The sequence below is a fragment of the Cupressus sempervirens genome, chromosome 4 (assembly GCF_028749045.1).
Source record: "Cupressus sempervirens isolate cs-2001-9-10 chromosome 4, ASM2874904v1, whole genome shotgun sequence".
NCBI lineage: Eukaryota > Viridiplantae > Streptophyta > Pinopsida > Cupressales > Cupressaceae > Cupressus > Cupressus sempervirens.
In genome coordinates this window covers 781964191-781987035 of record NC_143121.1, presented here as the reverse complement: position 1 = coordinate 781987035, position 22845 = coordinate 781964191, and the positions used below count along the sequence as shown (strand labels likewise).

At 31.1% G+C, this 22845-nt stretch overlaps 1 protein-coding gene and 1 pseudogene across 1 annotated transcript; one reads left to right on the top strand and one right to left on the bottom strand.

Moving 5' to 3' along the window:
• The first annotated feature begins 1253 nt into the window (after positions 1-1253).
• Positions 1254-4139, top strand: LOC149563734 (GDSL esterase/lipase At5g03820-like). The gene is made up of 5 exons (XM_089824066.1): positions 1254-1524; positions 1920-2050; positions 2948-3181; positions 3271-3526; positions 3640-4139. The coding sequence occupies exons 1-5, from the start codon at positions 1272-1274 to the stop codon at positions 3831-3833; spliced, it is 1068 nt and encodes a 355-aa protein (XP_089680192.1). The 5' UTR covers positions 1254-1271; the 3' UTR covers positions 3834-4139.
• An 8892-nt stretch (positions 4140-13031) lies between these two features.
• LOC149563733 (GDSL esterase/lipase At5g03810-like) lies at positions 13032-16614 on the bottom strand (annotated as a pseudogene).
• Between the last annotated feature and the right edge of the window lie 6231 nt (positions 16615-22845).

The following is a 22845-nucleotide window of genomic DNA, read 5'->3' as shown; positions in this document are numbered from 1 at the left end:
AAGGGTTTCTAGTAATTGATCTTAGAATAGAAATGCAAGGGGAGTATAACCTTCTCCTATATAAACACATTTTTTTCTTCAAGAATTAAAGAAAAAATGAGACCATTAATAGAGGAAGGTAAAATTGTCCTAGGCCCAACGATGCCATCGTTAGGGTTATCACCATTAGATCCCTCATATCCTTCACTAAAAGCAAGGGTTCCAACACCTCCCACTATTGTTTGCGTTCTCACTTGAACTTTTGTCTCAACTTGCATCTTCACCATTTTCAAATTTGATAGCTTCATTATATTATCTATTGATAATGTTATTCTTAAGATAATTTGGTGAGATTTTGATAAAATTAAGATCTTTTATTTATTCACATCAATATAGCTGTTAAATGTTGTGAAGACTTATTATACATATCATTTTTATTCCAAGCTCTATCAGATAGTAGATCTCTATCAAATGGTAGATATTGAGGATATACCCTTTAAATGCACATCTTTAAATTTAGAAAACATAAATATTAAAATATTCATACAAATATATATCATAATGAAAATTGTAACATTAAAAAAATAACTAGATCGTATTAGACTCGAATACCAACCACTATGTATACGATAATGTACACGCATTCAATATGACAATCTGAAATGGCATATGAGCTACAAAAATGTGCACTACTCTAAGAATATTGTAGAAATGTGATCAAACACGGAAATGTGATACAAGATCATTAGAGTGTCTCCAAAGGCACAACTCATCCAAGTGGACCCTTGTTTGTCTTCACATTAATTTGCTCCTAAGATCAACACATCCTGCCAAGTTTATCTCTAAAAGATAATATCAAAGGAAGCATCAATACAAAAGGAATTATCATTCGTCTGGTATTTTGTCGTTAGAACGACTGATCATAAAATGCCTGTTTCCACGTTTCAATAAAAAAAATAGTGTTCTCCCTACTCAGCTTTACCCGGACTTTGTTTAATTTGAAGACATTGAATAAAATGTCAGATCTACAAGGGTTTGACTCCACAACAGCCCATGCAGCTCGTGGAACACGAAAAGCTTATACCGACAATTGAAAGATCTTGGAGACATTATAAACGCTTGAAAAACAAAACTTAGAACTTTATTCAATGCCCAAAATCCAAAAGAACAGCTGTATACTTCCCTTTCATTTCACACAGAAGGTAAAAATTCATGCATTTTTGGCTATAAATTAGTGTACCAGGTATGTAGTTATATCATGTAATAATAGAAATTGTGTCTTTCAATTAGCAATGGAGGGATCAAATGGAACTAATTTTGTGTTTGGTTTTGCTATTTTTCTAACTTTAGTTGGGCGTCTAGTGGAGTCTAAGGATGCCATAGCTTCGGCTCTCTATGTCTTTGGAGACTCCACAATAGATGCTGGGAATAACAATCAACTCAATAGTATTGCAAAAGCTAATTTTGCTCCATATGGGAAAGATTTTCCGGGTCATAAAGCCACTGGGCGGTTTACAAATGGAAAATTATCGACTGACATAATCTGTAATACTATTTCTACATATAGTGACATTACAAGTTTTCTAATTTTATATTATTAAGCACGTACTCAAGAGAATAATTGGCTTTCTCGGATATGATAGAGATGATTAAGAAGTGTGTAAAAATAAGATGAGTTTTGTATTAATATTATCAGATCTCTACAATTCATTTCATTCGACAAATTGGTTTCTGGATTTGATTATGTGTGCTTTTTTATCATCAATATTTTAGATCACATTCTCTGATTCATCATTAGGATGAAAGAGAAAAAAATGTATATGATAAAAACTATACACAATCGAATTCAGAAACCAATTTGTACACAGAATTTTATATTATTTATGATTGCAACTGTAAAATTTCTTAAATTTTAGACCCCCTGACATGAATGGATACAGCTGAACTCTCGGGACTTCTAGATTTGCTGCCAGCATCGTTGGATCCCAATTTTCAAGGAGAGAAACTGCTGACTGGTGCTTCTTTCGGTTCGGCTTCATCTGGATACGATGACAGTACCTCTCAAACTTTGGTCAGTGTGTTGTAATAGCATTTATTATGATTTTTTCAATTAATTTTGTTATTTATTTGTGGAGTGCTTTATCAATTGAATTACAGACTCCTTGGTTGGTCACTCAGTTTATATGTGACATTTTCCCAATAAATTTGTTTATATACTTTTTTAAAAATTGTCTACACCAGTTAGAATCTTCTATTTACTACTGAGCGGTTCTATCTGACTTCTCCATTATAGGAGCGACCCATCTTTAGCCTGAGTTTGATCATTCACAATATCCACTCTTAAACCATGGTGCCTTTGGACTGATTTGACGTTGTTACTATGTTGAGCTCTCATGGACGGCCGCTCTTAAACATCATACACTAAGGAAGAAATTAAGCTCGCAAAAATAAGTCAACATTGACTATTTAACACTTTTAGGCTAAGAATCAAGTCTTAGTGTGATGTTTAAGCAGTTCGCTAGCTCATAGACCAGTTAGGAGTCTTTCATTTTCTACTGGACTGCTCTACCAGCTGAACCATTGATTACTATGTTTAAAGCATAGGTTTCAGTTACACCCTTTGTTATCATTTATAACACCATAATACTTATTCTTAATTTGTGTAGCATTGACTAGCTGTTGCCTTAAAAATGTTGATACTTCTCCTATTCAGCATGATCCTATTCCTATTCATAACTTTGACAATGTTGGGAAACATTCATTAGGTACAATCACATTTCCTATTAATTCTACCAATGCTTATCCATGTCATGCTTAATACTTTCACATATACCTTTCTTCTAGGTAGACCTTTAATTAATTCATGCAATACAAGTGGTCCTTTGTACTCTTCATTTCAATGTCCAAGTTTATATACAACAACAAGATTTGCAGAACGTGTAAAATCTAACACTTTTCCCATTTGCAGAAAGTGTTAACATTGGGGAAACAACTAGAGAACTTCAGGCATTATCGTTTGCAGCTTGCAAATATGACAGGGCAGGAGAATGCGAGCAAAATCATATCACAAGCCATATTTGCTCTGAGCACAGGATCAAATGACTTTGTCAACAATTACTACGCAAATCCTCTCATGACCAAAAAATACACCCTCACACAGTTCGAGGATATTCTTCTCCAATCCCTTCGTGGGTTTGTACAGGTAATTTACATGAAAAACTAACCCTTTAAAATATCTTCAACAGACTTTTCTCCAGAAACCTTCTTATAATTTTTCTTGTGTATCATCAGAGCATCTACAATGAGAGTGCAACGAGACTTGTTATAATTGGGCTACCACCATTTGGCTGTTGCCCTTCTCAGATAACTTTACACAATATCTTGAATGTCTCCTGCTATGAAAAGTATAATGAAGTTGCAGCTTCTTTCAATGAGAAGACAATTGCTTTAATAAAGGAGATGACACAAAGTTTTCCTGCACTTCGAATAGCATATTATGACATATATGGGAAACTATATGACATCATTAAAAATCCCACTAAATATGGTAAGGAAATAACAATCAGAGACGTAGTAAACGCCATGGCAATCCATAGTTCTCTACAGCTATTTGAAAGTTAAATGTTATTGATATTTGCATTGATTAATTGTGTGGTGCAGGTTTTGAAGAAACAAGGAAGGGTTGCTGTGGAACTGGACTTGTAGAAGCGTCCATATTATGCAACAAAGGGACTACAACTTGTAATGACCCATCGAAATATGTATTCTGGGATAGCTTCCATCCAACAAGCGAAGCCTATAACTTCATTGCCAAGGATTTGTTTTCCAATATTTTGATGCAACTGAGCTTATGACAGATTTGCTTGTTTTTTTTCAAACTTTGCTGCTTTGATTTACTCAATATCTACGCTAATTGAGGAGCTCTTGATGTCAACATTCCAGCCATTGGTATACTTGAAGAAGAAACGTGTGTGATTAGAAAAGCTATATGAATTGCAAACCTTCTATATTATATCTTTAAATATGTGAGCACGTTCATCTGTTTTATTGAGTTGGCTTAAATTGGTATGAGTTGTCGCTTAGAGTCAACCAATGGTTCCCAATGGAACGAGATTTCCTATAATTAACCAATGGTTCTGAATGAAATGAGTTTTAAGCTATTGGAAGTTTATTGGGATATGTGTGTTTATTAATGGCAAAAATAAACGTGTGGAATTATTAAACTAAAAATATAATTGTGAGAGCATTGTTGTCTTCTTTTATTTTTAAATCGGTAACCAGGATTGTCTTTAACTAATGGTTTTCAATGAGTTGTGTTCAAGTCTATTAGAAATTCACTCCAATGTGTATAATATTATTGATATAAAATTAAAAATCATTAGAATAGTGTAAAGATGAAAGTAGTATGATTTTTTTTTCTTCTGATAAATTTATAGTAATAAATAATAATGAAAAGAAATGTTTTAAAATTCTTTAAAGAAAGGAAGTTATTGTAATTGTATGTATTTTTCATTTTTTATTTGATAAAGTTATAGTAATAAATAATGATGAAAATAGATATTTTAAAATTTTCTAAAGGACGAAAGAAATGGTATGTATTTTTTATTTTGCATTTATGTGATTTGAATTGATATTTAGAATTACTTTCTAAAAAATGACTTTTCATAGAATTTGTTTTAATCATTTTAAAACATTAGTAAGATGTTTTAAATTATTATGGTAATTAGGAAGGATAAGAAGAAACATGTTTGCATTGTTAAAATGAAAAGGTAATTGTAAAGAGTGTCTAAAAGATAAAATGATTACATTTTCTAAATAAAAATATGTAGAATATGCATATTTATAAACTTATATTGTAGGTTGAATGGTCGATGCATGAGGTGAATATTTGTTTAGAATATATTTTGAAAAACTTAATATACATGTACACTACCTTGTACAAAATAACAAACAAAATCAATTTATGTAGTTATGTGACCATCATCATGTTGTTTGCATGTCATATTTATATATATATATATATATATATATATATATATATATGCACATGTATAATGTATGTATATGTATATATATATGTATATATATGTATATATGTTTTTGTGTATGTATGTATATGCATATGCATATGTATATGTATGTGTAAGTGTATGTATACACATACACATACAGATACATACATACATATATATACATATACATATACATATACATATACATATACATATACATATACATATATATATATATATATATATATATATATATATATATATATATATTTACACACATATATACAGATACACACATAGATATATATACATATTGTTGAAAATAGATTAATACAAGTATGAAAATGTGTTTCAATCATTATTTTGTAACTGATGTCAAACTTGTTATTTGTTGGTGAGACAATTGCCTAGTTGATTTTTAGTACTATCATTTGTTTGATTGAATTGGAGGTTTTGATCAAATGAGATAACAAAAGGACCTAAAGAAAAGGTCAATTTATAGTATGTAAAAAGGAGTACAAAGATCAGTTAAGATAGTGATGATATAGTGCACTGATTATCTACTTAAGGTTGCAATGGTTGGATACATTGATTAAGCTTAGAAGAACAAGTAAGAAAAATTAAATCTCCCAAGCTTGACCGAGTGGATAGTAGGTGACAAGAAAACTTAGTGTAAGTTGAGCAGAAAATTTGTTGGAGCCAATCAAAGTCAAAGTTCAATGTATGTCAAGTGATATGAGTGAATGCAACAAGTTGGGTCGCAATTAGGTGGAAGTCAATTCCGTTGAATGAGACCTCTTTAGAAACAGGTAAAAATGGACACCTATATTGGGCTTAGGTACCCGATCCTAAATTTAAAAAATGGATACCCATTTTAAAAAAAATTGGGTGCCCATTTTTTATTTCAAAAATTGGGTAGCCATTTTTGAAAAAAAAAAAAAATAGAAATAGGTATCCATTTCTTTAAAAAATCATTTTTTTAATTTTTGGGGGGATTTTAAATGCCTCTATTAATTTTTCAAATTTTGAAAAAATTAAATATTTGAATTTTTTATTCAAAAGTAAAAAATGGGTACCCATTTTTCAAGAATCGGTTACCCATTTCAAAATAAAGTATGTTTTTTTGGGAGGTGGAGGGGATTTTAAGTTCCACTTTTAATTTTTTAAAATAGGCACTCATTTTTCAAATTTCAAATAATGGATGCCTATTTCGTACAACATGAGGTAGGATTTTTTTTCCTACCTTAGATTTTGGTGTGGGAATAGGCCTTATGAGACCAAGCCTATGCCTTGACCTCTCACGATTTGGCTAAAGTATTGAACTGACAAATTCATGCCTTGTCATAATTTTTAGAGGGTCTTCCTGGTATACAAAATAAAAGCCCATTAGAGCTCTCACTATGCTAGTTTCAAAAATATAAATTTTATAGTATTATGATTTTAGTTACTATTTTTGTATTATTTTTTAATCAAAGGTGGTACCTAAATGTAAAATAGTGAGGTTCACTAAAACTTTAATAACTTTTTGATTTTATGATTTTTTTAAAATTAATTTGTATGTCGTCATTCTACATAAAATTCTTTTCAAGTTAAAAAAAGATTTTTTTTTTTAAGTGAAATTTTGATCAAATTAAGGTGTCCATACATTAGAGATTTTAAACTTTACTTTTATAGCCAATTAAAAATTAATAATAATAAAATCATTCAATGAAAAAATAAGAAAATTCATCTTATCATCAATCTTTGGTGTGTTAGGTAACTTTGTCTAAAAGGATTTATAAAAATCATTTATTTTTGTCAAATTATGATGTCTATACATGAGTGTGGTATGGTCCTGAAATAGGCATTTTGAAAAACGGGTTTTTAAAGATCCATACCAAAAAAACAATTTATCATATGGGTACACAAATAAATTACATATTGAAAAAATAGATTTCGAACACTACAATTTTTTTTATTTTCAATCTCTAAATGCATCAAATTTTGACATCAATTGAAAAGAAATTTCAAAAATAGGAAAAACACTTCCATGTTTTGCACAAAGGTGAGACCCAACTTCTTGCACTTTTTTTTAATATTGGTAATAGGCCAAAGCCTAGATTAATTATTATTAGTTGTTGTAATTAATTATTAGTATCTATTTTGTATTAAGCTCAAGTAGACTTGAACCCAAGACCTCCCACATGAGAGGCTCACAAGTTTCCATTGTATTATAGGCTCTTGCCTAAAAAATATTGATGTAATAGGTCGAAGCCAATAATGTTCTTTAACTCTTGGTTGTAAGCACTACAGGAAAGAAGTCCCACTATTTCACCAAGGGTCAAAGGAAACTCTCAATAAAGAACCGCAGTAGAGAGTGACCTTATAGAGAATTGAACCTTGATTGTAGGCACTACAGGCAATAAGCCCCACCATTTCAACAAAGGTACAAGCCCCAACTTCTTGCACTTTCCCATATAGCATAAGCCAAGTAAAACTTAGTTGATGCCAGACACCAGTAAACTTTAGTGTTTGTCAAGTTATCTAGTGGATGACAATTGGAAGAATAGTATGGAAGATGAGTGGCAACATATAGATGATCAATGTTAGTATTCATGTCAAATCATAAATTTGAAGAATCTAAGCTGACTATATTATTTTCTTGAATTTTTTGAAGTGTGTGGAAGATAACTATGATGTGTTGGTGGCATAGAATTGATGGTAAACAATTTTGAGGTGAATTCAAAGAGGATTAAAGGAGAAGTTTCTAGAAGGGACTAAAATGAAAATATGGGTAGATTCATTGAATCCTACTTAATTCCTACCTATCCCTACAATGGATGATAGAGGATGAACTACAAAAGATCTTAATGTTCTATTTATAGAAATGGTTGGTCAGAGGCAAGGTTGATCAATGTTGGAGAACCTAAGTAACACAAGAGGTTTAAGGTATTGCTTCATTCAGAGATTGAACAGAAGAGATTGCTATTGGCAAGAAAAGTAAGAAGGCTTAAGAGTATGAATGCTTGAAGGGTGAAAAAGCTATCAGAACTAAACTATGTGAAAGCCAAGAAGAATGGAGGACTGAAACAGAGATTTCTAATCTACAAAGTGGGTTGTAACTTGTGATTAGATCAAGCCTTATTGTCACCTAGTCTGGGATAAATACTTTGAATTAAGGTTGACCTAATAGCCATTTGTAAATCATTTAACTAAGTGCCATTCCAAGTGAGTGGTCTAAAGTCCTCTAACAAGGCTCACTCCTAAAAGGGTGATTGAAATCCTTTAACTAGGTCACATTTAACACTAGTGTATTGTAACCTTTAATAAGGTTTCCCTACATGAAAATTAATGGACCATTAATAATAGTAATTGTAAGCTAAAAAAAAATCCTAACTAACAAGATTTGGCTCATGGTAGTCCAAGGTTTAGATCTTGATGCCTTGTTGAGCAATGGGATTGATACCCTAGTACTAGGATGCTCAGTGGTTGATAAAGGTGTTCCATGTCTATATCAGGATAGGGAGGGCCTTTCTTGATTGAGATTATGCAGGGATATTCAAGGGTCCATGGTTTGAAGGTAAAGCCTATGACAATGTTTGACAATGTTTCACTTCTCCTCAAATGCCAAGACATCCACAAGAAAATGATAACTTATGCATTTAAATATCTATTGGTAATGGTTATTTTACTTTTATGATATTTGAAATTTTGAGTTGAAGATATGTTATATTGAATCATATCATTGAATCAATTATTACCTTCAATGAATGATCTGAATTATGATTCTAGATTACAACACATAGTGTGAAACCTACAATATTGTTAATTATAATGCAAATAACACAATTTTAGTACAATAGCACAATCTAAAAGTGGTTCCTTTCATTCAAAACTCAAGTTTATACAATATTTGATGAATCTTAATGGCCACCAGCACCCCTTAAAAAGGAAATGTAAAGTTTACATAATAAAATAATAAAACTATGAAAACTATTCAACAACTATTTCAAATTTTATGTCTACTTAGCTTTCAAAGCCAAGAAATGCTTTGAAGGCCTTCAAAAATGTGAAATACTGAAATATAGAAAATACTAGAAAAATAGATTTTAGTATTTTCCCATTTATTCTTTTGTTGGCCTCCTCTGGATCATCATGGACCATGTTTTGATCAATGAAATCAACTTTTCTCATCAATGTAGTTTGGTAACTAGTTAGATTAGTGGATCTTCCATTTGAACATGAAATGCATCTATATTCATGAGATAGGCTTATCTTATGGTTTTTATTTCTATGTTTCATTTATGTGAATAATGATTATGAACATCCTCTAACTATATGTTATTTCCATAGTTAGAAATAGAAACAAAATGGATTATATAGTTGTATTTGATGCCCTAAATAATATATATCATCATGATATATTTGTATTTGATACCCTAAATGTTATTTGTCTTAATGACATATTGGTATAACTCTTTGTGCCCTAAGTGGTATATGTGGATTAGCATGGGTTTTGAAGATGTTGCCCTAGGTGGATTCTGGTTTTAGAATTTAGGTTATGTAAAACTTCAATTCTTTATTTATATTTATTAATGATGCTTTCAATTTTTACTTATAAAATTTCCTTTTAAACTAATTGTAACCATTAATATCATTCACATCAACATAACTATGATAACTACCTTGATATGGATATGAAGTAGTAATTGTGTTTTTTATGATATGATAGTTGTTATTTAAGACCCCAAAAAGGTAGATGTTACTAGAAGATTCCTCTTATATGGGTTAAAAAGGGAAAGATGCAACATAGGAAAAAATAAAATTACTTGAAATGGTCAAAATAATTGTATTTTTCATGCTTAGATAAATCACTAATTTTAAAGTGTGGTTAATTATATTAAATCATCGAATTAGACATTAAATTTGAATGGGCACTAAAAGAAGGATCTCAAGAGTTTCCTTGGTTCACAAAAAAATGTTTTTGGGAGAATGGAGGGATGCATTTTGGGGGTTGATTGAGTGTGTCACTCTAGAAGGAAAAATCAAATGATTTCTCTTTTATCTCTTTCCTCTATTAAGTCACTTTCAGTATAATGCTATAATTAGCTTTTCATTTTGGATTTTATCATCTCTATCCCAATCAAGTATTATGTCCAAAAAACATAGAGATCCCTCTCTCATTTTTAAATTTTCATCTTTCCTAGATTGCAGAGGTTAGCCCCAATAAACCTAATGCTCCTTTGATCATGGAAAGCCCTAAGGTCACCTTGCTTGCCTTGGTTTTTTTACCAACTAGCATGACTAGGGTAAATCATTTGTGTTAATAAGAACATATGAAATATTATTGTTATGTTGGAGGATTTTGCATCTTTTTGGTCCATTGAGTTAGATAAGACTCCTAAAAATTCCCCTATCAAGACTATTGGTCAAGCTCCTAATCCCACATCCCCTATCCCTAAGGATTAGAAGTATCATGATGACCTTGAGCTCAATCTAAATATTTCCCATGCCAAACTCATAGAACTCCAATTCTATAGATGATCTTCCATGTTATTCGCTAATGGTGAAAAGGGTTATTAAGTTGTACACTCTTTGCAATTATTAAAGCTTTAATATCAAGTGACTAATTCCCTAATTGCACATGAAAAGATAGAAAATCAATAATTTGAAAGCAATTTCTCAGACCAAAGATAAAGTCATGGACTTGTTTAACATTAATTTGGATACCAACATGTGCAAAGTGGCATACAAAGTCATAAAAAAATTGGACAATTGGGGCTTAATGGATGACCAAATCTTAGAGGTAAAAGCCCTCATTGTAAGAAAAAAAAAAAAGGAAATGATTAGGGCTTTTCATAGTTTTAAACCAAATTAAATCTAGGTTAACAAAATTTGGCTAATATGGTCGAATTCAGCAAGGAAATGGTGGATAAAATGACTATCTCCTTCAATACTCTAAGGAGGAGTAGAAGCATGTGAAAAATAAAATGAGGAAATGTGAGGAAAATCAACTAATTTCTACCTTGTCTACAAAAGAGGGACCCATTCTTGATGTTTCTAAGTGTTAGCCCATAAAGACTTCCTTTCTAGTTACTCTCAAGGAACTCAATGAGAAGTGGAAGACAATTCATCTTCCTTCTATTTATTTCATGGTGCTTTTAGGCTCTAGAAGTTAGTTGCAGAATTCACTACTTGTAATTAAATTCCTTTAGAATTGTAATATTACTTGATTTTTTTAAAAGTTTGAAACACTAGCCTAATTGAACTTAATAAAATAATAATATATTAAAGAAATAAATGATAATAATAGACAGTCCACAAATCCAACAACAAATAATAGTAATATTTACATCTCACAATCTTTAGTCTTGTTGGAATATGTAATTTCTCCCTCAAATGAAATGTAAAAATATAATAGAAGATTCTAGAAATACCAACTTGATTCACAAATAGGGTTAGGTAAAATTAATATTTACGTTTGTAAAGTTATAGAAGTTATTTATCTTTAGATATTTCTAGAAAAGTCTAGTTTTTCTATGTCAGTTAATTTAGATGTTTCTAGAAATAATCTAATACCTCTATACATAGAGGCATCTTGTAATGTTATTGATATGGACAGAATGTAATTGATTTGAGCATTGTAATTGATATGGGCAAGTTAATAAAATATATTAGTGCCACAACACTTTGAGCATTTTTCAATTTTAGCTTATTATGTCCATTCACATTTCACAAGGTGTATTAGAGCTATCATGGGTTTCTACAAGTAGTAATTAGAGCCTAGGGTAAGAAAATCTTGTCACCATTTGTGATAGATGAATCAAAGCTAGATTAATTAGGAGAATCCTATCACCTATTTTGACAAAAGCAACTAATCAAGGGATAGTTGAAGAAGGAAGGAATTTTTTTGTCACCATTTGTGATAGAAAAGAGATTTTTTATTTTGCAAAGCAAGGTTATTCCATTTGTTACAGATAAAGCTATCAAGCAATAGCTGAAAGAAGACATGAATTTGATCAAGGTTATTAGTGAATCCTATCACTAGAATTTGTAATAGATAAGGAAAGATTACTAATGGATCATATCACTACTTACAAACATCAAGAGAAGAAGATCCAACTGTAGCTAAAGATAGAGATTATTGGAAAAGAGGAAATCATTGGTCAATTGTTGAAAAAATGTTTGTAGAAAGTAAAGGCCATAGCCTTGGAAGACAAAAGGAGTCACATACCTTGGTAGATGAGGAAAACCATAGTCATGTATTCACAAAGGCATCGATAGATATTAAAATTATTGGAAAATGACATTTTGGCATTAGGGAAAAGGTTCAAAGTCTACAAGATTGGATGTGGACATGAGAAATAGGCAAAGAAAAGTAAATAATAATAATGGCACAATGGAATTTGTATGCATCAACATTTGAGGTTGAAATTAGGGGGGAGTGTTGGAATGTGTAATTTCTTCCTCAAATAAAATGTAAAAAAATAATAGAGGATTCTAGAAATACCAGCTTGATTCATGATTAAGGTTAGGTAAAATTAATATTTGGTTTGTAAAGTTCTAGAAATCATTTATGTTTAGATAGTTCTAGAAGTTATTTATGTTTAGATAGTTTTAGAAAAGCCTATTTGTTCTACGTTGGTTAATTTAGATGTTTCTAGAAATAATCTAAGACCTCTATAAATAGAGGCATCTTGTAATGTTATTGATATGGACAAAATGTAATTGATCTAAGAAATGTAATTGATATGGGAAAGTTAATAAAATATATTAGTGCCCTAGCACTTTTTGAGCATTTTTCAATTTTAGTTTATTTTTTCCATCCACCTTTTACAAGGTATATTAGAGCTATTTTAGTTTTTTTACAAGTCTAACATCATATAAGAAAATTATAAGTAAATGACAAAAATGCCTTTCTAAAATACTACAATAAGAATCCCTTGGAAGCAATTTTTTTTATGAGGCCTTCTCTTAATTTATTATAAAATAGTGTAGGTCCTACTAAAATCATATGGGCATTACTCCTCATGGGGTTGTCAACAATATATTATCCCAAATCTAATTGAACAAGATGTTGGCAAGGAACTTGTAACATAGTTGTTGGATGAAAGCTATCCCAGAATACATACTTTGATTGATTAGGACAACTTATTGTGCTAGGATTACACAATATAGCTATCTCTAATGTACCCATTCCACAACATCCTCTCCTCACCTCTTCAAAACCTACCAAAAAAGAACATCCAAAATTCATTTTTCCCTTAACAAACATTCCTCTCAATATATAAAAGTTGTCACGTTTCATGGTCAGTAAAGAAATAACACAACTCATCTAGATATCTAGAAATAGAAAACTCCAATGTTTTTTGAGTTGGACATAAAACAAGGCTGAGACATACCATACATAGTAGGAGATCTAACAATTGCAAAGAGTTGATCATGTGTATCAATATAAGCAATCCTACCAAGAAAGTTGGGCTCTATATTTTCTACCAAAGCTTCCATCTTAGAATTGAAAGATCTTGATTGTAACATCATTAGCTCCTCAACACATTAATTTCTTGTTATGTTGTGGAGAATAATTTGAGAAGGCAAATGACCAAAAGGAGGAACACTTACAACCCCTATTTTAGTAGTACCCTCTTGGGAAACATTTTGTTCACAAAACATGAATACCTTTATTGATGCAGAGATAAACTCAACAGAAGCAAAAACAAAAGGAACCAACACCAGAAAGAGATAGATAACAATATTCTTCTAATTGATTCATAAAATGAATAGTATATACTCTTTCTCTCCTAAAGATTTCTTCTCCCGTAACTTTGTATCCAGAAACTTGACTAAACCTAAACCTAAAAACTCTATTTATGATTGCTAAGATGGTCTATAAAAGATTCTAGATTATTACAAAATAGGAAAATTGACCCAAAGAGATATCTTGCCAAAATAGCTTACAAAATGTTCTAGATCTTGCGAAAATGGCTTACAGAATGTTCTAGGTTATTATAGAATAGGAAAACCAACCCGACAATGGTCTAGCCACATCCTAAGAAGAGATCTTTATGTGGGTGCCCCTACACCATAAACCAAGGGACAATAGAATCCAAGTCCCTTGGATTTTCCTTCCTCTTTCTTGTCTTCCAATTCCTTGGTATTTGTTATTTGTACTCTTGCCAAGTACCCAAGTCAACTTTCATATTTTCATAAAACTCTTCCACATAAGAATTCAGGTAGAACTCTTGCAAACCTAAAAAAAAATGGATTAGAAAAATAAAATGGGACCTCATCATATATGAATTCATCAATGTGCTTCACTATAGGAACCTTTGCAATATTTTTTTTGATGTCTTTATGATGCAATATCTCCATGCTTGGAGACAAATTCATCACTATTTGATCATTATCTATCCTCTTAGCTTCATCAAAAGTTTTCTTCCTTGCTACAACTATTATCCTTTTGATAGGTCATACCACTTTCTTTCTTAACTTCAAATGCCATCTCTTGGTTCCATCAAGAACTAGCACATCCACCTCTTTTCCATCTTTATGAACCTTTTCATCACAAGGCTCATCAAAAATTACCACTTCAACCTCTTTCCTATCTTCAAGAACCTTTTTATCATAAGGTTCATCAGTAACTGTTTGCTGCAAAATTTTTATATCAGCATCAAGTTGTTCATTTTTTCCTTCCAATGGACAAGTTTTCTCTTCATTGGCAGCAAAATTCTCAATTCCATCTTCACAAGATTCTAGAATCTCAATGGATTGTTTCTCCAAATCACTATTTTCTTTTTCCATATTTTTCTTCAACTCCTCTTTTTAGTCTAGCTAAATTTTCTTCCCCTTTTTAATGTTCTCTCATTAGGAATCTCATTTTCTCTTCTATCTCTTGATTCATTCTAGCTTCCTCTTCTCTTTTCTTTTTTTTTCCTTTTCCTCTCTTTTCCTTTTCTAATAATTACAATATGAAACCCATGCATCTAAAAGTATCCTCTTATCATGAGATAAATCTCCTCTTATGACCATTTTCTCCTTTCTAGGTTCTCTACACTCAACCTAGTCTTGTGGCCACTCTACAGGTTCTCTTCCGAACCTATCACGATAAACACAAAGTCACAATTCACCTTTGTCCAGACCATTTGCTAAGCTCTGATACCAAAAATGATGCAGAGATAAACTCAATGGAAGAAAAAAAAAGGAACCAACACCAAAAGAGATAGATAACATTATTCTTCTAATTGATTCATCAAATGAATAGTATATACACTTGCTTTCCTAAAGATTTCTTCTCCTTGTAACTTTGAATCCAAAAACTTGACTAAACCTAAACCTAAATACTCTATTTATACTTGCTAGGATGGTCTACGAAACATTCTAGATTATTACAAAATAGAAAAACTGAACCAAAGAATATCTTGCCAAAACAACTTACAAAATGTCCTAGATCTTGCCAAAATGGCTTACAATATGTTCTAGGTTATTACAAAATAGAAAAATTGACCCCATAATGGTCTGGACACATCCCTAGGGGAAATAAAATGAGTACTCAACTTGTTTGAGAGAAAAAGATTGACACTTTTCCTTCTAAATTCATTGAGAGACTTGAGAAGCAGATACTAAAACTATTCAACATTATACATTGTCCTGGTTAAAGAATTTATGTAGTAGGTATTGCCAACGTCATCAATTCTTGAGCTTATAGTAAACAATGCTTGAGAAATAGTCATGTTGGCAGTTTCATGCCCATATAATCTTGCAAGCCTTACTTTATAGCACCTGAAACTTTTCACTTGTCTCTTTAGTGGCAAAAAAATCTGCAAATATACCTGAAGGTTTAAATGTCACACACCAACATTAATTTGATTGTTAAGGTAAAAGAATTAAATAGTTAAAATTAACTTGCATTTTTAAAGGGCTATTTTTTTCCCCTAATGTTTCAAAACAATCCAACTGTAAAAGATGAGAACTAAAACCTAAAACATGTTCATTGAATTACTATACATCTTAAGCATAGAAAAACATTAGAGAAAATAAGGATAGTAAATAGAAAATATGAATATGTAACAAGTATATTACTTTATTAATAGAAAGGAACTATTCATCAAAAAAAAAATGTTTTGACCAAAGGAATAGAAGTAGAGTCTATAAATGTTGAAGTAGATGAAGGCACTTGTCAATAGCCTTCAGCCTCAAAATTTGGGATCCAAAGACAGAGGTAGCAAATCAAAAAGTCCCAACATTTCAGTTAAAGATGAGAGGCAATCAAAAGGATTAAAATTTAGTCACCAAAAATTTCAAAAAGTATAACAAAAACCAATATAAAAATGGGTGTTTAAACATTTAATCAGTAAGAGAATTGAATGAAGTGATAAAAATAATTATATAGTTGGTTTGTAACTAATGTTCCATTTGTAAATTTGGCAGTGGAGCGACCATTTGGGAAATCTCTTCCATAGGGAGGGAAGTTACCTTTGATAAGAGTACAAAGAACATTGTTGTTATTAGAATCTATTGTTGAGTCTCCAAAAACATAAAGAGTTGAAACTAGCCATTGTGTTTGTCCTGCTGCTAGAGGAACATACAATGTAAGAAGAAATAAACATAGAGAAGAAATGCTCAAAGTAATGTTATCTCCTTCCATCATAAATAAACTTTGGCGTTTGCCCTTCTTATATAAGAGTTAGATTGGGGAATCATTTTAGAACTAGGTGCAGGTGTGGCTCAAATAATTTTTAAACAAATAAATCATATTTTATGGTGTATGTTTTTGAATTAGGTGTTGTGAATGATTTATTTTTATGAATTTTTCTCTAATTTATTATCATATTTTCCTTTTTAATATTTTGTTTTATTCTAATGATAGATCACGAAAAGCTCTATTAAATAATTGTACTCACAATCTAAGAAAACCTAGTAGCCTTAAATCTTACTATATTTTGTGTTTCACATTTCTATAAATGATCTCACTCCATTAAAGAGACAATTTATCAATCTGTTTGCATGAAAAATAATTCTAGTAATATGACTTAGTTTCACTGATCAATGAAGAATTGGTTGCCTATCTCTTCAAAGGATTGTTACCATGATTGTCAATCAATCCAATGGTGGTGTTCAATTATGAAATTGTTAGAAATATTAATTTCTACTACTAAAACTTATTTAATCATATATATCTTTAGATGTTTCTAGCATTTTAGGTATAGGTTTAGGTTGTGTTGGCTATAGTAGTTTCCAGAACTTTGTAGATAATTGTCTTGTTAGAAAATGTCAGATATCTCTAGAATATTGTGAACTTACCTATGAAAGGGAGTGCTATGTATCTATTTTTGTCAATCAAAGAGTAATCAAATACAATTAATTTTTATCATGCCACAACACATTACATTTCATATTTTATTTTTGTGTGCTTCTGCCCACCCATTAAAGTGGTATCAAATCTTGGTTAAGAAGAGGAGTTTGAAGGATTGTGCATAAGGAGGATTGCAACATAGAAAGGGGATATAAAGTTATTGTGAAATTTGTAAGTTATTTTTTATTGCCCTATTTAGGGTTTGTTATATATGTGAATTTTGTTTATAAGATTCTATTAGGCATGGGTTCAGGGAGTTTTGATAATTCAATTCCAATGTTTTCTAGAAAGAATTATGATGAGTCTACTTTAAATTCTAATCAAAAGAAAAAGCTTGATGAAAATAGGGTAAAGAGTAAAAAATATTTGTAGATTATTGGACAAGCTCTAGATGACACAATTCTTGGAAAAATTAAGCTAGTTGTTATAGCCAAGCAAGCTTGGGACATTCTTGAGACTGCATATCAAGGTACAAGTAAGGTAAAGATTGTTAAATTTCAAGCACTTAGAAGAGAATTTGAGAATTTACAAATGAAGGATTCTTACTTTGTAGAGTAATTTTCAAATAGTGTTATGAATGTGGTTAATCAAGTATGGATGAATGGTGATGAGCTTTTTGACTAGAAAGTTATAGAAAAGATCTTGAGAAGTTTGCCTCCTAAATTTGATAATTTTATAGTTGCAATTGAAGAATCTAAGGATTTAATAGTAGTGTCTATAGATGAGGTGTTTGGATCCTTGTATAAACATGAAGACAGGTTGAACAAGCATAATGGTAATTCACTAGAGAATGCATTCAAAATACAAATGGCATTTGGCAGAGGTAGAGGAAGAGAAAATGCTAGATTTAGAGGAAGAGAAAGAGGTAGAAATAATTTTGAAAATAAAGACAGGAGTCTAGACTCCAGAGGAAGAAGATACTCCTACTCAAGGGGAAGCTATAACAACCAAACATCACAAAGGTATGATAAAATCAAATATTCAATGTTATTACTACAAGAAGTTTGGACATTTTGCAAATGAGTTTTGGAAAAAGCAAGCTGATATGAATAAGAAAAATGTAAATTTTTCTAAGAGTAATTATAAGACATTGTTAATTACTTGCAATGCAGTTCAAAAGAGTACAAATGATTTTTGGTTTTTAGATAGTGGTTGCAACAATCATATGATAGGCAATAAAGATTTTTTTGAAAGTTTGGATAGATCAATTGAATTAGAAGTGAAGTTGGGAAATAATGAGATAGTCAAAGTGAATGGAAAAGGCACAATCAATTTTATAACAAAGCATGGTAAGAAATCTATTTCTGGTGTATACTTTGTACTTGGTTTGAAACATAATCTTATAAGTATGGGGCAGCTTAGTCAAAAAGGTTATAGAGTTATTTTTGAGAAAAATTTGTGCACTATATTTGATATGCCTTCTAGTAACATGGTGATTGCAAGGGTAGAAATGACAAATAATAGAATGTTTCCACTTCGGATGAAAAGCAATTTGACTGATGAAGTTGTAGCAAGTTTCAAGGCAGCAAGTCAAGATCAAATATGGATATGGCACTTACGAAATGGCCATCTAAATCTCAAAGGATTATCTTTATTGCAAAGAAAGGAAATGGTAAGAAGCTTACCACCAATTGAAGCATCATTAAGTCCATGTGAAAGTTGTAATTTGGCCAAACATCATTGAGAGAGTTTTCCAAAAGGGATGTCATATAGAGCAAGGGTACCTTTTGAAATTATACATTTAGATATATGTGGTCCAATGAAAATTCCATCATTAGGGGGGAGCATTTATTTCATAACATTTATTGATGACTTTAGTAGAAAGACATGGGTTTACTTTCTTAAATACAAATCAGAAACTTTTGGAAAATTTAAAGAATTCAAGGCTTTTGCTAAGAAACAAAGTGATTTACCTATCAAGGTATTGAGATCTGATAGAGGAGGAGAGTATAAGTCAAATGAGCTTTTAGATTATTGTAGGGATCTTGGAATCAGAAAGAAATTTACTACTAGTTACAGACCACAACAAAATGGTGTTGTAGAGAGAAAGAACATGACAATAATGGATATGGCAAGGAGCATGATGAAAGGTTTGAATCTTCCTAATGAGGATTGCATTGAGGTAGTTTCTTGTGCTATTTATATCTTGAATAGGAGTCCAACAAAGATTGTGAGGGACATGGTTCCACAACAAGCATGGAGTGGTAAGATTCATAGTGTTTATCATCTAAAAGTATTTGGTTATATTGCATATGCACATGTTCCTAAAGAAATTAGAAGTAAGTTAGACGATAAGAGTGAGAAATGCATTTTTGCTGGCTATGATGAGCAATATAAGGTATATAGGTTGTTTAATCCTATCACTATAAAAGTCATTGTGAGTAGGGATTTTTTATTTAAAGAGGATGAATCTTGGGATAGAAATATAGATACAAATGTTATAGGTGCTACAAAAATACCATATGATGAGAAGGATAAAAAGGATCATGAAGATCAAGAGGATCAACCATGTGACCAAGAAGGAACTCCACCACAAAGTCCACAAAGAGATCACTTAGAAAATGAAGTTGAGCATGGAGAAACTTTGAATTCACAAGTAAGTAATAATTTAAACCATATACTTGCATAGTTGAGATCAAGGACTACAAGCAAGAAAACTAGAAGCTTGAATGAGATTTATGATCAAGGAAGTAAAATAGATTTGCAATCAATTTTTTCTTTATTTGCTCAAGATCCTATATATTTTAAAGATACAATTAAGGAAGAAAATTGGATTAATGCAATGAATGATGAAATAGAATCAATTGAGAGAAATGATACATGGGAATTGGTTGATTTTCTTAAGAACAAATATTGCATTGGTTTAAAATGGGTTTATAAGACTAAGTTTAAAGCTAATGGAGATGTAGACAAATATAATGCAAGGTTAGTTGCTAAGGATTTTCACAAGAAAATGGGGTTGACTATAATGAGACATTTGCACATGTAGCAAGACTTGATACTGTCAGAATAGTATTAGCTATTGTAGCTCAAAACAAATGGATGGTTCACCAAATGGATGTCAAATCAGCATTTTTGAATGGATATTTGGATGAAGAAGTCTATGTGTAGTAACCACCATAAATAGGAGGACATGAAGAAAAAGTTTTATAAGTTGAAGAAGGTGCTCTATGGATTGAAGCAAGCTCCAAGAGCTTGGTACAGTAGAATAGATTCATACATGATGGAAAATGGATTCAAGAGAAGCACTAGTGAACCTACATTATATACCAAGATCAATGAACAAGGTTAGATTTTTGATTGTTTGTTTATATGTTGATGCTTTGATCTTCATAGACAATTTATCTATTGACATGTTTAAATCAAAAATGAAAAGGGAATTTGAAATGACAGATCTAGGATTGATGAAATATTTTATAGGCATTGAAGTTACTCAAAATGGAAAGGGAATCTTCATTTGTCAAAGTAAATATGCAAAAGATGTTCTAAAGAAGTTTAGATTGATAAATTGTAGTCCAGCTTCTACACCTATAGTAGTAGGCACCAAACTAAATAGAGAAGATACTAAGAAAAGTTTTGACTCAACTATATTTAGAAGATTGGTTGGTAGTTTAATGTATCTCACTACTACTAGACTAGATATTATGTATGGAGTGAGTTTAATCTCTAGATTCATGGAATCACCTAAAAACTCACATTGGCAGGTAGGAAAAAGGGTTTTGAGATATGTTTCAAGAACTATGAATCATGGAATTTGTATTCTACTTTAGATGATTTTCAGTTAGTTGGATATATAGATAGTGATTTTGCAGGGAATACTGATGATAGAAGGAGCACATCTGAATATGCATTTCATCTTGGGATAGATGTTGTAGCATGGGCATCAAAGAAGCAACCTATAGTAACTCTCTCATCAGTTGAAGTAGAGTATATAGCAAGAACAACAACAGCATGTCAAGTATTATGGATGCAAAGGATTTTGAAAGACTTAATGCAAGCTCAAGATGGACCTACTACAATCTATTGTGGTAACAAGTCTACTATTGCACTTTCAAAGAACCATGTGTTTTGCAAGAGGACAAAGCACATTGACACAAGGTATCACTTCATTAGAGAGATGTTCAATAATAAAGAAATTAATGTAAAAAATTGTAGATTAGAAGAGCAACTTGCAAATATCTTCACCAAGGCTTTAGCACAAGAACAATTTGAGATTTTGAGGGAAGCAATGGAATTGTAAATATTCATGATGTAAGTAGAAATTAGAGGGGAGTGTTAGAAATATTAATTTCTACTCCTAAAACTTATTTAATCATATCCATCATTAGATGCTTCTAGCATTTTAGGTTTAGGTTTATGTTTATGTTGTGTCAGCTATAGTAGTTTCTAGAACTTTGTAGATAATTGTCTTGTCAAAAAATGTCAGATATCTCTAGAATATTGTGAACTTACCTATAAAAGGGAGTGCTATGTATCCATTTTTGTCAATCAAAGAATAATCAAATACAATTAATTTTTATTGTGCTGCAGCACATTACTTTTCATATTTTATTTTTGTGTGCCTCTACCCACCCATCAGAAACCTAATCACTATAATTATGGTATTGAATATCACTATCAAATTCCATTAATATCAATCAAGATTTTTTTCATGTATTTTGTATATCCTCACATGATTTTGTTGTTAATATATAATAATAACAATCAATGTGCCATCTTTGAAAGTCCACAACTACTTAATCTAACCACTACATGTTCTAAAGTTCTAAAGGTTTCTATCCATTCCATAAAAATATCCCTTTCTAGTTTTTTTTTGTGTGGGAGCAGTCTAAAGGTAGGTGAAATGACCTAGTAACTACCTAGGCTAATTTGGGTTACCCATTTTTCTTGAATCGTACATTTTAATTTGCTAATTTTTTTGGTGAACCTGGGTATGTAAGTCAAGAGCTCAAAGCTATCTTTTTGCACCATATCTGCCACTAAGAGCCCCCAATAGACACTATAGTACTTATTGCACAAATGGACCAATTATGGTGTTGTTGTTATTGTCTTTGAGATTCAAATTTCTATTTTTGTGATAATTGGGATAAAGTCATGCATTTGCATTCTCATTGATGTATATGTGTATGTATGCATTTATTCATAGATGCATCTATGTATGTACTTTATAGGGGAAGACCACTGTTATTTGTACACACTAACTTTGTTCACTTATAGAGCCTAAACTATATATTAGAGTTTGATGATTTTTACTTGGTTATATTTGCCATCTAGTTGACACCTTAATGAAAAAGTCATATCTTTTGGGTATTAATGAAACTACCTATAAAGATTGTGAAGAATCAAAGGGTCAAAAACTGAATATTTAAAAGTGTTTCTTGATAGCCACAATAAGATGCACTAATAACCATTCATTAAAAAATGTTAGTACTTGTAGAAAAATATCCTAGTAGTCATACACAAATGTCTCAATGGTTGTGTAGAAATGGGCCAATTACCAACAAGAAAAGATAAAAATTGAAT

Excerpts from the sequence above, each read along its gene's own strand:
- LOC149563734 (XM_089824066.1), top strand. The coding sequence starts at position 1,272 with ATGGAGGGATCAAATGGAACTAATTTTGTGTTTGGTTTTGCTATTTTT. Across the intron at positions 2,051-2,947 it reads ACAGTACCTCTCAAACTTTG|AAAGTGTTAACATTGGGGAA; the intron begins GTCAGTGTGTTG and ends TCCCATTTGCAG. Across the intron at positions 3,527-3,639 it reads TAAAAATCCCACTAAATATG|GTTTTGAAGAAACAAGGAAG; the intron begins GTAAGGAAATAA and ends TGTGTGGTGCAG.